The 15,927-nt window shown below is 37.5% G+C and overlaps 1 protein-coding gene across 1 annotated transcript; it reads right to left on the bottom strand.

Annotated features, from left to right (window-relative positions):
- Window positions 1-1,425: 1,425 nt before the first annotated feature.
- Window positions 1,426-14,676, bottom strand: kctd9b (potassium channel tetramerization domain containing 9b). The gene is given in 12 exon segments (NM_001002738.1): window positions 1,426-1,878; window positions 3,277-3,410; window positions 6,365-6,470; window positions 7,600-7,749; window positions 9,007-9,102; window positions 9,185-9,252; window positions 11,652-11,780; window positions 11,876-11,931; window positions 13,537-13,636; window positions 14,240-14,283; window positions 14,358-14,479; window positions 14,571-14,676. Coding segments are annotated over 12 exon segments (1,170 nt in total). The 5' UTR covers window positions 14,619-14,676; the 3' UTR covers window positions 1,426-1,761.
- Between the last annotated feature and the right edge of the window lie 1,251 nt (window positions 14,677-15,927).

Genomic DNA, 15,927 nt, shown 5'->3' with positions numbered 1-15,927 from the left:
ACAGTGGTCATGAAAAATCCCTGAGCACTTCTTGTAAAAACCCCAGTGTTCTGGCCAATGTCTCTCAATCGGCCCTTACGATCGTGGCCTCCCAATCATCCCCATCAACTGAACTGGCTCTATCAAGGTCTCTCCACTCCACCTATAGCTGGTGTGTGGTGAAGCACTGGCGCCGTTGTCCTGTGGCTGCCTATCTGCTGAAAGATGCATCTGCTCTGAAACAACACATTGCATTTGGGGAATAAATACAAATAAATGCTGAAATGCTCCAGTGTTTGACTTTATTGGACCCAACAGAGCCGCTGACATTAAAACATCTTTTTTTAATGCATGCAGCAAAACCCACGCAACAGTAAAACCAGCAGAACTGTGAAAAATCAGCACGTATATGAAAAGGTAGAAAAGTGCACATTAGCAGAAAAGCTGTATTTCCACACACACACGCACACACACACACATACGCACGCACGCACACACAATTCACAGACCAGCAGTGACACATGCAGAAGCTTTTTACATGCATAAAACTGCAAGAGAAATAAACAAATTGCACTGAGTTCCATAACACATGATGCATGAAAATAAATTAGGGATGCACCAAAATATACATTTCCAAAACTGAAATTTCAAGATGCACTTTGGGTGAAAACCCAACCTGAAATGCTTTGTTTTAATTATTTATTATTTTAATGCATTCATTCATTCGCTTTTCGGCTTAGTCCCTTTATTAATCCGGGGTCGCCACAGCGGAATGAACCGCCAACTTATCCAGCAAGTTTTTACGCAGCGGATGCCCTTCCAGCTGCAACCCATCTCTGGGAAACATCCACACCACATGTACCGCATGTGTTTGGACTGTGGAGGAAACCGGAGCACCCGGAGGAAACCCACGCGAACGCAGGGAGAACATGCAAACTCCACACAGAAACGCCAACTGAACCGAGATTCGAACCAGCGACCTTCTTTGCTGTGAGGCGGCAGCACTACCTACTGCGCCACTGCCTCGCCCTATTTTAAAACATAGGCCAACATTTTTCTGAATTTACAATTTCACCAATTCAGATGTTTTATAATATAATATAATTATTAATCTACATTATTCATTCATTTTCCTTTGGCTTGGTCCCTTATTTATCAGGGGTCACCACAGCGGAATGAACCGCCAACCTAATTATTATATGTTTTACGCAGCGAATGCCCAACCAGCTGCAACCCTGTACTGGGAAACACCCATACACACTCATTCACGCACTCGTACACTGGGCAGTTTAGCTTATCGATTCTCCTATAGCGCATGTGTTTAGACGATGGGGAAAACCAGAGCACCCGGAGGAAACCCAGTCCAACACGGGGAGAACATGCAAACTCCACATGGAAATGCCAACTGGCCCAGCCGGGACTCGAAACAGTGACCTTCTTGCTGTGAGGCAACAGTGCTAACCACTGAGCCACCCATACTACATTTTTAGACTATAATTTGATAGATTTTATAGACGTTAAGATCATGTATGCTTCCGAAATATGATTTGACTAATATTTTTAGCTTGAAAGAAAGAAAAAAAAAACATTAACAATGACTTAATTTACATTGTAAACCTAAATTTACACTTTATTTTCTTTCTTTCATTCCTAAATCGAAAACTCATCAGCAGAAAATTTTATCTTCGGTGTTTGCAAATTTGGTGCATCCCTAAAATAAACGTTCTTGACCTGTCAGAGTATACGAGAGTGTTTGTGTTTGATTAGAGCTGGACCTGCAGGTTATCTGACGCTCTGCGACATGTGCAGCGGCGTCAGCATCTCCTCAAAGATGGCGCCCTTCACGTTGGAGCCGCGCAGGTTTGCCTCCTGGAGGTCGCAGCCGGACAGATCACAGTTCTGGAGGATTGCAGAAACAACAGTGAGGAGCGGCCGAAAACAACACACAACCACTGTGAAGCGCCCTGTGCTTTGTGCAGAGCTTTGTGAGCATAAACACACTCACCGGCCACTTTATTAGGTACACCTTACTAGTACTGTGTTGGACCCCTACTGCCTTCAGAACTGCCTTAATCCTTCATGGCGTAGATTCAACAAGCTACTGGAAATATTTCTCAGTGATTTTGCTCCATGTTGACATGATAGCATCACACAGTTGCTGCAGATTTGTCGGCGCAACATCACTGATGTGAATCTCCAGTTCCACCACATCCCAAAGGTGCTCTATTGGATTGAGCTCTGGTGTCTGTGGAGGCCATTTGAGTGCAGTGAACTCATCGTCATGTTCAAGAAATCAGAGATGATTCATGCTTGATGACATGGCGCTTTATCCTGCTGGAAGTAGCCATCAGAAGATGGTACGCTGTGGTCATAAAGGGATGGACATGGCCAGCAACAATACTCAGGGAGGCTGTGGCATTGACATGATGCTCAATTGCACTAATGAACCCAAGGCAGGATGGATTCATGCTTTCATGTTGTTGATGCCAAATTCTGACCCGACCATCCAAATGTGACAGCAGAAATGGAGACTCAGAGCAGGCAACGTTTCTCCAATCTTCTATTGTCCAGTTTTGGTGAGTCTGTGTGAATTGTAGCCTCAGTTTCCTGTTCTTAGCTGACAGGAGCGGCACCCGGTGTGCTCTTCTGCTGCTGTAGCCCATCCGCCTCAAGGTTGGACGTGTTGTGTTTTTAGAAATGCTCTTCTGCAGATCTAGGTTGTAACGAGTGCTTATTTGAGTTTCTATCAGCTGGAACCAGTCTGGCCATTCTCCTCTGACCTCTGGCATCAACAAGGCATTTGCGCCCACAGAACTGCCGCTCACTGGATATTTCCTCTTTATCAGACCATTCCCTGTAAACCATAGAGATGGTTGTGCGTGGAAATCCCAGTAGATCAGCAGTTTCTGAAATACTCAGACCAGCCCGTCTGGCAGCAACAACCAAACCATGCTCAAAGTCACTTAAGTCACCTTTCTTCCCGATTCTGATGCTCAATTTAAACTGCAGCAGATCGTCTTGACCATGTCTACATGCCTAGATTAGTTGAATTGTTGCCTTGTGGTTGGTTGATTTGCGTAACCAAGCAGTTGGACAGGTGTACCTAATAAAGTGGCCGTTGAGTGTATATGACAACAAACTTCCCCAAAAAAGTTGGCTTTGGTGAATGGTTTCAAACTGCAAAAATGAATTCAACATGAACTTGGAAACTGGATTTAGCCGGACATGCTGTCATTCCAGTTCTTTTTTTCCAGTTGGTTTGAAGCATACAGGGTTAATAAAGAAATATTGGATCACCTCCAGGTCGGTTCCTGCCAAAGTGGCTCCGCGCAGGTTGCAGTTTTTGAGTTTGGCGTTCTTCAGCGTGGCCACTCGGAGGTTTATACCCGTCATCTGACTGCCCTCCATATCCACACCCTTCAGATTGGCACCTGTGCAGAAATGACAGCCATGCGGTGTTAGGCAAGTAATCGATTACTAATTCAGACAGGCAGCAAATGAAGCACTGCTCATGTATTTAACTGCATTTAACGTTAGCCTTTTTAAATAAGATCATGTTTTATTTGATAGGATTATTAGAATAATGTAAAATGTCGTCAAATCATCAGAATACCACCTCTATAGCATTTTACCTGGCTCAAAATGAAGCAATTGGTAAAGCTGAATGTACGTTTATAATTTTATTCACATATTAATTATACTTTTAATCAGCAACAATGCATTAAAATGCTCAAAAGGGCCACTAAAGACATTTATGTATTTTTTTTTTTTTTTAGTGCCATGTCAGCAACCAAGGCTATCTTCATGGCAGAAATCTTTCAACAATAAATATACAATTTAAAAATCAACTAACAAAACAAAACATTAATTAAATAAGATTTTTTGTGTTAATACATGATAAAAATTCTAAAATCTTTTCTGGTTTCACTTTGTCAAAAATGTCCTTAAAAGAGTTCATTTCATAAAAAAAGTCCTTCTGGAATCAGTAAAAGCAGGACAGTCCAGTAAAATGTGTTTTATAGTAAGAGGAGTTTTGCAGCACAAACACTGAGTAGGGTTTTCACCTTGGAGCAAAAAACCATGTGTAATTCTCGTATGCACAATACGACATCTGGTAAAAACTACTTGATCAAATCGATTCTTAAAATGTCTTAAAATTCTGTGTGAAACTTCAGGTTGGATCTCATGTAGTTTATTGTTTTCTAATGCAGCCCATTCCTTTTGCCACTTGTTTAAAATGTAAGCATTGATAAAAGGTTTCATCTCTGACGGAGGAATTTGGCCTTTGTTCACTACTTGCTTCAAAGCATCTTTAGCAGCTGCATCAGCTCGCTCATTGCCTAAAAGTCCGACATGTCCAGGAACCCAGCAAAAAATGATGTGATAAAACTGATTTTGTAGTTGGTGAACTTTAGTTAAAATATTATCAATTAAAGGATGATCATTCGTTGAAGATTCCATAACTTGGAGGCATGATTTGCCACTAAAGACATATAAAAGTACAAAAGAAAATTAACATTCAGAAAGAAAAAGTAACAATTTCAAAAGGCAGGGCTTTAAAGCATTGTTATTCACAATCTCCACCATTTGATAGATGGGTTTTAGAAATATTAATTAAAAATATGACAAAATGTAAATTGTTGTTCAAAATATTATACATACAGAACATACATACAGAGACAAAACAATAAATTCTGTGAAAATGCAATTATTTTTCCAGAGTGATGTTTAACACAGCAAGGGTTTTTGCTCGGATTTTTATGAAGAAAATCTTATTTCTTTTAGTTTGGCTGGAATTAAAAACATATTTAGCTATGCTAAGGTCAATATTATTAGCCCCATTTGGAAATTATATGTTTGATTGTCTACAGAACAAACCACTGTTATAAAATGACCTGCCTAATTACCCTAACTTGCCTAATTAACCTAGTTAAGCCTTTACATGTCACTTTAAGCTGAAATAAAAGATAAAAGAAAAATCAGTTATTAGAGATGAGTAATTTAAACTATTATTAAATTTGTTTAAGAAAATAAAAATAATAATTTTGCTTATATATTTGACTAAACAGTTTTGAAAAATGTAACTTTTTTTAATAAAAAAAATCTGCAAAATAGATATGCATGAAACAATATTACAACTCCTCTGCTTCTTTAATTGATTTATAAAGAACTGTTTTACTATGTTTATACTGAACATTGATTTACTATATTTAAGGCAAGTAACTTATGAGTAGGCTCACACAGAATCTGTACGTGCAAAAATCTGCCGATTTCTAGCCCATCATTGAGTCGATTTATTTACTCGTGTAAATGTGTGTAAACTTATATTCATTCAGTTTTTAAAGTAATTTCAGTAATATTATTGACTAATATGAAAATGTTAATATGATTTATTTACAATACAGTTTACAGTCATATTTTCTGTCTTTTAGTAGATGCATTATATGAGAGACTTGCTTTGTTTACCAAATAAGTGGATCCAATTGTATTTGCATTGCAAACATTAAATAAAAGCTAAACATTTTTTTTTTAAATTTATTTATTTTCTTCCACTTTTCCGAGGCTGGATCACAGAGGCAATCAGTCTTAGGAGAGAACCCCAGATTTCCCTCTCCTCAGACACTTCCTCCAGCTCCTCCGGGGGGATCCAGAGGCGTTCCCAGGCCAGCCGAGAGACATAGTCCCTCCAGCGTGTTCTGGATCTTCCCCGAGGCCTCCTTCCAGTGGGACATGCCTAAAACACCTCCCTAGTTAGGCGTCCAGGAGGCATCCTAAACAGATGCCCGAGCCACCTCAGCTGACTTCTCTCAATGTGAAGGAGCAGCGGCTGTACTACGAGCTCCTCCTGGGTGACCGAGCTGCTCATCCCGTCTATAAGGGTGTGTCCTGCCACCCTGAGAAAGAAACTCATTCCTGCCACTTGTATCCGAAATCTTGTCCTTTCAGTCATGACCCAAAGCTCATGACCATATGTGAGAGTAGGAACAAAGATTGACCGGTAAATCGAGAGCTTTGCCTTTCGGCTCAGCTCCTTTTTTACCACAACCGACCGTTACATCGACCGCATTACTGCTGCCGCTGCACCAATCCGCCTGTCAATCTCACACTCCATCCTTCCCTCACTCATGAACAATTTTTTATTTCATATATAAAGCTTTTAGTTCTGATACTCCCAAAATCATCCCACATTTTTTTTTTTTTTTTACTAAATTCTGCTCAGAAATAGCAAAAACTGTTCGCAGATTCTGTGTGAGCCTAGTTATAGTAACTAATTAAATGAGCTATAAATGAACAGTAATCCCTCACTTTATACAGTGGATCAGTCATATAATTACAGTAACTTGTCAGTTTTGCACGTTAGGTCAAGTGTGTTCGTTTCGTTCACCTTCTAGATTAGCTTTGAGTCCTGCGGGATCCTCAAAATTGCAGCCTTTCAGAGACGCCCCTTCTGCATTGGTGCACAGCATTTTGACGCCCTGTAAATTGGCACCCTGGTAAAAACACAGGCAGAAAGAGAAAATCAGCATCACAGGGCAACAGAAGAAATAAAACAAGAAAGTGGAGGAATAAAATAAATCAATATTTTAGATTCTTTGGATTTTATTGATCTACATAAACATGATTAAAGTAACTCATCTGCATAATCCCCGCCCACCTGTGACATTCGAACACTATTTCATTTGACATGGAATAGTTAAGGAAAGACCAATTAAAACAGAATTGGCTAGAGGACCAATCAGAGCAGAGTTGGCTTAAGGATGGGGAGGGGCTTCAGAAATTGATTCAAACTAACCATATCGAAATGAATGCTAAATTATTCTAATATTGTATGCATACTCTGAGAAACTGACAATGATTTTTGAGCTTGGATGCATTTAAACCTGTTGTAAAGGACTTCAACACTGTATTAGGACTCTTGAAAATACATGTGACCTACTCTTAAATTTTGCTTTGTGTTTTTTGACTCTCAAAGTGTAGCAACTATTGATTTACATTTTATGTATTAACCCTTGTGTATTGTTCAAATTTACTACAGGATGAAAAAAAAATCCACTAAAGAACAGGAAACCGAGGCTACAATTCACACAGGCTCAACAAAACTGGACAATAGAAGATTGGAAAAATTTTGCCTGGCCTCAATTTCTTATGCAACATTCGGATGGTAGGGTCAGAATTTAGTTCATTGTACTCAAATGGCCTCCACAGTCCCCAGAGCTCAATCCAATAGAGCACATTTGGGATGTGGTGGAACGGGAGATTCACATCATGGATGTGCAGCCGACAAATCTGCAGCAACTGTGTGATGCTATCATGTCAATATGGAGCAAAATCTCTGAGGAATATTTCCAGTACCTTGTTGAATCTACGCCATGAAGGATTATAGCAGTTTTGAAGGCAAAAAGGGTCCAACTGGTACTAGTAAGGTGTACCTAATAAAGTGGCCTGTAAGTGTATTTTAATTAGATTTTTTGATGTTGTTGCGTAAATGTGGTAAAGTCAACCTCATTCCTGATCAAACCTACTAAATGTTTTTAAAAATGCAGGACTTTGACTATCATGGCCAAGTTCAATATTTTTTTTATTAATAAAAATAATGAAAAGTGACAGGTAAATTCTCACGTCTAGGTTGGCGCTGGACAGGTCTGCCCGCTCCAGGTTGGTTCCACAGAGGTTGGCGTGAGTGAGGTTACATCGGCTGAGGTTTGCCATCTTAAAGTTGATGTAACGCAGGTCAAGACGAGACAGATCTGTCCCGCTGAAATTCAGGCCCTGGGAGAAAACCGAACACACTGAAATAATGCACAACTATGAATGGTTTCAACTGAGAGCTGCATTACAAAAGTTATGTGCAGGGCCAGACGGAATCTGCGGACATTTTTTGCTATTTCAGCACAGAATTTTGGTAAAAATCTGTGGATTTCTGCAGAATTATTTTGGGAGTATCCAGTGGAGTATCATAACTAAAACCTTAATATATGAAATAAAAAGTAATAAATTACTGAATAAAAACTGAATAAATTCAGATCTACACATTTACTCAAGTAAATAAACAGAATTAATGATGGGCTAAAAATCTGCAGAAATCTGCGGAATTCTGCAGAAAATCTGCGGAATTCTGCGCTCGCAGATTCCGTGTGGGCCTAGATATGTGTTACGTCACATCCCGCCTATGCACATAGACGATCGAGTGGGTCAATTTGTTAATTTGTGTAATACTATGGAGCTTAAAATATGCCAAATCAATCCAAATTTGAATTGTGTTCATTTGAATAATTGACAATTGCAATTTAATTTTAATATATTGAATTTGATGATCTGAATTTCTTCATCTTGAAAACTTTAAACCAGGGGTGTCCACACTCGGTCCTGCAAAGTTTAGTTCCAACTCCGATCAGACACACATGGGCTAGCTAATCAAGCTCTTACTAGACTTACTAGAACCAACCTTGCTGGTGTTTTGAGGTAAGTTGGAGCTTAAACCTGCAGGACACCGGCCCTTTAGGACTGAGTTTGGACACCCCTCAGAACAAAAAAAATCTGAAGTTTGAAAATATATCTATGAAAATCTGCCTTAAAAAAATTCTGTTGTCTTAAATTTCAGATGTTGAATATTCAAGTTCATTCATTCATTTTCCTTCAGCTTAGTCCCTTTAGTGATGATATCATGTTGTCATTCTGGTGATGAGTGGCATAAGATGGCCTTAAAATGACAATAATATCGTTTATCGCAATATATTTTAGTGCAATATGTCAGACAACAAAAAATAGATATCGTGACAGGCCTAGCGATTATGCATTCACAATGGTATGAACCATTATATGGGTGGTCAAATGTATATTTATTTGATCTATTATTTGATTTAATTATTTTATTTAAGATACAGATCAGAGAAAACCACTTCTCACTATTAAATGGCTGACCCTATTGGTATAAATGCATATCATTCCATACTCTATCAAACTATACCAAGTGTAAACAATCCACTAAATTAAACTAACCAATAAAAAAAACTCAGGTCCTCCTACCTGACAGCGAAGCTCAGATTTAGTTGGTGTGGCAAGAAGAAAACGCACAAACTCTTTCCGAGAGATAGGTGAATGATCATCAGGAGGCTGGGAATTCTAAAGAAAAGGAGAGACATCCCTGTTATTATGGTCATATTCAATAAGTCACTACTGCACCTTATTCGTAATGTTTTTTTACCTTAATAACACCTTCAAGCTGCTCAGCGAGTCGTTCAATACCAAAGAAACGAGCTTCTTCTAGAACGCCTGGACAAATAATGTTGCACAGGTGCTCATTTTACATGCAGAGAGGTTAGCCAATCGTAACAGAGCTCATTTGCATATTAGAAAGTTAACGAAATTGGAGAAAAAGGAGTTTGCTTATATTTTAAAATAAAGAATTGCCAAAATTAGATATTATATTGATGACTGTATCCTGTTTACTGATCTATATCATGGCCGAACTCATCTGCATAATCCCCGCCCACCCGAGAGATATGAACAGTCTGGAATGGGCATTTCATTTCTGACAAGGAATAGATACAAAAACAGGCTTGGCCAGCTGACCAATCAGAGCGGAGTTGGCTTAAGGATGGGGGAGGGGCTTTAAAAATGGATTCAAACGAACTGTATCGAAATCAATGCAAAATTATTCTAATATTATGTGCATATTCTGAAAAAATTACAACGATTTCTGAGCTTGGATGCATTTAAACATGTTGTAGAGGACTTCAACACTGTATTAGGACGCTTTAAAAATACCATGTGACCTGCTCTTAAATTTGGCTTTCTTAAGACACAAGACGTGTCTGGCGTCATTTGTTGTTATTTTCAGACCAGCGTAACAGTAACTTTTACGTTTTCTCTGGACGGCAGGGGAGAGACTATGATTCAGAGATTTATGCTAAGCTGTTAGCATTGTGGAAGATCACCTACTGCATCTTTAACTAGCAAATCCATTTGCACCTTTTTGTGGACGTATGAGTGTGCTGGTCTGAAAAGGAGGTGTGTTAAGGCGCATTGTTGGTGCGTTGTTATTTTGAGGAACTGAAATGGCATTGACCAATTAAAAGCTGCTCTAAAGTCCAGCGCAGAGCGAGTTAGTCATGAGGCCCAAATACTTACACATCGTTGAATACACACAGGATGATCAAAAAAACACAAATATCTTTATATATGAAAACAATTAAAGTATTAAAATGTTACAAAAATTATTTTGTACATTAATATAACGTGTGCAGAGTTACTGAAGTTTGTCCTGCGCGCTTGCGGTTTTTTGTGTGTATATACAATGTTTGAGTAATTGTTAAATGTAGAAAACTTTTAATGTCAACTGTTAGAATTTTTTGTATTGATGTACACCTGATTAGTGATGGTGGTTGATGCACTTTATCTCTGTGGAGTGAGGTCGGAAATGGGAAGAATGTTTATTGTCATTGCTGTGAAGATTATAAGTTATTGTGTGATTAATTGATAATGAAATGAGAGTGACGGTTTAACTAATTGCACATTGTGATTGACTATGGAATAAAAGGGTGGAGTTGGAGAATGTGTCACACACTGAGGAAGGCTTTGTGCCGAAACGTCTGTTTGTCTGTTATCACCCGTAAAATGTAAGAAAAAGTAAAAATAAAAACAGTATGAAGCAATTGAGTGCGAATCATTACCTTCTTTTGAATAATACTACATTAATATAACCATTGCCTCCATGCCTTCTTCACCTCGAGGGGCTTTTTCAGTTCATTTATGACAATTTGCAGTTTTATATGTTATTATTAGCAGTATTATTTATCATCTGCATATTTATATTTGTTTTAATAAAAACAAGTTTAGATTTGTCCACCTGTGGGGTTTTGGAGATGTCTGTATCACTATATGGGGTATAAGAACAGGACGTGTGTTTGGATATCACTCAGTTATTTGAACACACTTCGTTATTATTGTTCATTTATTCCTTTGCTGGAAATTAGAACTGAATAAAGAAATAGTTTTGACACAAATCTTTGCGCTTAACAAAGGAAATTAAATATTTAGGCTAATGGATGTGTTCAGTGGAGTGAGTTTCCATCATTTCCTTACTCCAAAAAAGTAAAGAGTAAAAGTAAAGATTAAAAGTATAGAGGCAGAATGGAGGAGGCTCGTTCTTTATCCTCGTGCTGCAGATGCTCTGTTCAACTGTTTTCCCTCTAGTAAAGCGTTTAGTTTTTACACTTACAGAGTAAGAAATAGCAAATGTTTTATTGCACGACGCAACAGACTCTTTAAGGGAATGAAAGATGGGACTCTGATTGGTTTAATGCACGTTATGATAAAAAAACACCCAGAACGTATAAGGAGAACAAGCACAACCATGCGTCAGGGCGCAAAGCGTATTTTTCAGTCCTTAAAATACACACCCTTATTGCCTTTGCGCTCTTGTCTTGGGACTAGATCAATAAAATATTAGCCATCTTTTATGTATTAACAAAGGCCAAAGTTTTAGCTTAAAATCAGTTAATTTGTTGTATTGAAGAAAAGTCGCCAACATCTTGTATGACCTGATGGTGAGTAAATTAGCAAGTTTACATATTTTTTTAATTAACCATCCCTTTAATAAGCAGACCTCAAGAAACCAACAGCATGATAAAAAAATAGGTGTATCATATGCTAATCTGTATGTATCTCACCGAGCAGATTAATGCCGTCATTAATAATGAGCTGTCCGTGTCTCAGGTAGTTCAGAATGGGCTCAAAGTAATCCGGGCTGCGATCGATGAGATATGCTCCTTGCTCGTCCTGTTTGTTCCCCCAAACATCTGAAACAATAATAATACAATTAATAAACGCTGTAAGACTCAAAAGCATGAGCAAATGAGATTTTCTGAACATTACAAACAGGATAAACTATCACCTTTGTCTCTGAACATGTGAGCCAACATACTCTCCGTTTCTTTGACCAAAGTGCTCCTAATAAAAATCACAGAAAAGAGTTTAAGTGTTAAAACCATCAGACATCAATGGGCAAATAATGTAAAAAATTAAATAAATCCACAAAACAAGGTTTGTTACTTAAAATATAAAAAAAACATAAGATTATTTGTATTATTTTCTTTAATTTCAGCTGGCTAAAGCTGCAATGTTCCCATTAGCTTTATCTTAAAATGTTAAAACTAACCTGAAGGAAATGCATCAAAAACATATAGAGATTAAAAACACACATTAAATAACCTATATATATATATATATATATATATATATATATATATATATATATATATATATATATATATATATATAATTTCTCAACATAAATAAACAACACTGAAATACACACAAAACATTGCAAATGTTCAATACCATTTGGTAATTTTCATTAACATTATATATTCAATGTATATATTCCTTTTATTATATATATTCCTTTTATTAACAATTCATATTTTCTCATCGATGATTATAATTATGTTCAATAACCAGAAAGTAAAAAAATCACAATTATTTTTAACAAAAATCAAATTTAAAGGGTTCAGTTGAAAAAAATCTCTCAAGTTTTATCAGTGGCATGATAAAACATACAAATAATAATTTAATAATTAATGAATAATCATTTTCTAATACAAATAATAGACTGAAATAAGCTAAATGTTTCTCAACCTCTATTTAAATTGCCATATAGAATTGAAATACATTTGTGTATTTTAATATACACATCAAGTTTAAATAATATAAAACTCAGTTGAAATAATAAATAAGTAAATAATTCCATAAGACGTTACAATAAGGTTGTATTAGTTAATGCACTTACTAGCATGGACAAACAATGAATAACACATTTATTGCAGTATTTGTTCAAGTTAGTTATTGAAAATACAGTTGTTCACTGTTAGTTCATGTTACTTCACATTAACTAATGATAAGAAGCATGACTTTGGAAGTTAATAATGGGTTAGTAAACTGTGATTAATAGATGCTTTACAAGTATTGTTCATAACTAGTTCATGTTAGTAAATACATTAACTATAGAAAGCTTATTGTAAAGTGTGACCGATAATTAAATATTACATTTTTTTTTTTAATCTTTCACAAGGTGAGGCAGTGGCGCAGTAGGTAATGCTGTCGCCTCACACCAATAAAGTCGCTGGATTGAACCTAGGCTCAGTTGGCGTTTCTGTGTGGAGTTTGCATGTTCTCCCTGCATTCGCGTGGGTTTCCTCCGGGTGCTCCGGTTTCCCCCACAGTTGTACATGCGGTACAGGTGAATTGGGTAGGATAAATTGTCTGTAGTGTATGAGTGCATATGTTTCCAAGAGATGGGTTGCGGCTGGAAGGGCATCCAATGCATAAAAAACATGCTGGATAAGTTGGCGGTTCATTCCGCTGTGGCAATCCCGGATCAATAAAGCGACTAAGCTGACAAGAAAATGAATGAATGAATGAAATTCTTTCACATCACCATAACGAGAATGAAATATTGAGACTTGGCATGCAAACAGTCAAGAAATGATTTGTTGTGATGTTTGTAATTCTGGATTACAGTAAAAGAGCTCAGTGTTTAGTGTGGCGGTGAATTACCGTGTGGTTGTGAACCGTCGGCCTCCAACATTGAGTGTGATCCAGTCTGTGTGAGCCCAGGAGTTAAACTCGTGCACACTCTCTGGGTTATTTGGTGGATCTGCAGGAAATTATTCAAATAATACACATTATAATACAGGTTTGTTGCAAACTCGATTCTGATTGGCAATCTTAATTTATAAATTAGGTGAAATTGTATTTATATCACAATATGTATCGCAGAGAAAAAAAAAACATCACAATGTTAAATTTTTCCAATCTCATGCAGCCCTAGTAAGAGGTGTAAAAAAATAGATTTATTTTTACAAATAAAGCATAAGCACACATTCTTTTCACCCCATAAACACAATCAAACCTTAAAAAGATCCCTTTAAAGTCTATAAATCGCATCAAAACACAACTGAAGACTTTGGATGACATTTGTTTGAAACTAGTCCTACACACAGGAGCAGTTTGAGCACAAAACCCTGACAAATGTCTGAAATACAACATGTGAACAGTGTCTTTTAACTGTGGTATAAGCAGAATAATGCACTCTGGTCCATTAAATTATAAGAACATAACCTGAGGTGTAACAAACACTCCGCTCCACATGTGGTGTGCATTATTTTCTAATAATTCAACAGCCCACCATCAACTATTCCTCACTTGAAGTGTATTAATAACAGTTCTGTGGTCTCAAATTAAATAACTTTAAACTCACCAACAAAAGAGTCTCCTTCTGATATATACAAGACATCGTCGTCTCTGTTAAGAGAAACACCTATGTTACATGATAACAACAATGAAATATATACAATAAAACTAGTTATTGTTCTTACCTGATGAGGGCTATATCATCAATAAGACCTCCTTTCCCATTGTAAACATTAGCAGCTTTTATAGCGAATTTTGCGCTTGCAACCGACAGTAGATCAGCTAGAGTCCCATAAACTGCCACCACCTGATATAAAAGCCACAAATAACCTTATATTAAATAAACAATCGTGCTTTAATAGTGTAATAGACAGGCAGTATATTAAAAACACACTCGCCTTGCCGTTGTGTGATGTGCCGTTCACAAACAGCGTGACTCTTCTCATATCTGAGGCTGTAATGAGGCTCTTCGGTGTTTAAAATCGTTTTAAATTCCACGTTATTGTTAAACATTGAGGCATTTCCGACTATATCTTAACACTGTTTACTTCCGCCCTAGAAATACTACAGCAAGCAGGATTGACTAATGAATAAAGCAAGTCCAGAGTGGGCGGGGTTAGATGAGCGAATGTTTAATCTGATTGGTCAAGTACGAGTATTAAATATTTGTTTTTATTTTTAAAACGTGTGGAATTGCATTTAAATGTGTACGCAATTTTTGGGTGTTGATATTTATTTATTTAAACCAAGAAATCTGAAGAAACTTCGCAGATTAATTAGTCATGTGGTATCTGTTACTTTTCTCATCGCTGGCCAGTAAGGCTGAATCAGAGTCGTTTACGGTTGTAGTTCAAATTTGCTTTGATAAAACGCTTCTTGATCATACTTTGTTTAATTCCGCCAATTAAGACGAAAAACATCCTAGTGTACAATACGGAAATCTCCCACACTTTCTATAGAAACATTATACAGCGGTTTAACCATTAAGATGTCAAAAATATCCTTTATAACAGTTTTATTTCAGTCAAAAAACTTATGTAGAATATATCTAGCCCTTTTACTTAAATATATTACATTTTGCTTGGTTCACAAGTATTTTTACGTTTTAAAAATGTCATGTTGTTATTAATTATCCTGCAGGAAGCAGCCTCAGAAGATGGGTTCACTGTGGTCATAAAGGGATGGACAAGGTCAGCAACAATACTCAGGTAGACTGTGGTGTTGACACGATGCTCAGTTGGTACTAATGGGCCCAAAGAAAAGAAAATATCCCCCATACCATTACACCAACACCAGCCTGAACTGTTGATACTAGGCAGGATGGATCCATGCTTTCATGTTGTTGATGCCAAATTCTGACCCGACCATCTGAATGTGGCAGCAGAAATGGAGACTCATCAGAGCAGGCAACATTTCTCCAATCTTCTATTGTCCAGTTTTGGTGAGCCTGTGTGAATTGTAGCCTCAGTTTCCCGTTGTTAGCTGACAGGAGCGGCACTCGGTGTGGTCTTCTGCTGCTGTAGCCCATCCGCCACAAGGTTGGATTTGTTGTGTGTTCAGAGATGCTCTTCTGCAGACCTCGGTTGTGACGAGTGCTTATTTGAGTTACTGTTGCCTTTCTATCAGCTGGAACTAGTCTGGCCATTCTCCTCTGACCTCTAGCATCAACAAGGCATTTTGGCCCACAGAACTGCCGCTCACTGGATATTTCCTTTTTCATCATTCTCTGTAAACCTTAGAGATGGTTGTGCGTAA

The sequence above is a fragment of the Danio rerio genome, chromosome 10 (assembly GCF_049306965.1).
Source record: "Danio rerio strain Tuebingen ecotype United States chromosome 10, GRCz12tu, whole genome shotgun sequence".
Lineage (NCBI taxonomy): Eukaryota > Metazoa > Chordata > Actinopteri > Cypriniformes > Danionidae > Danio > Danio rerio.
The sequence above is the reverse complement of the archived record's forward strand: the minus strand, read 5'-3'. Positions and strand labels throughout refer to the sequence as shown.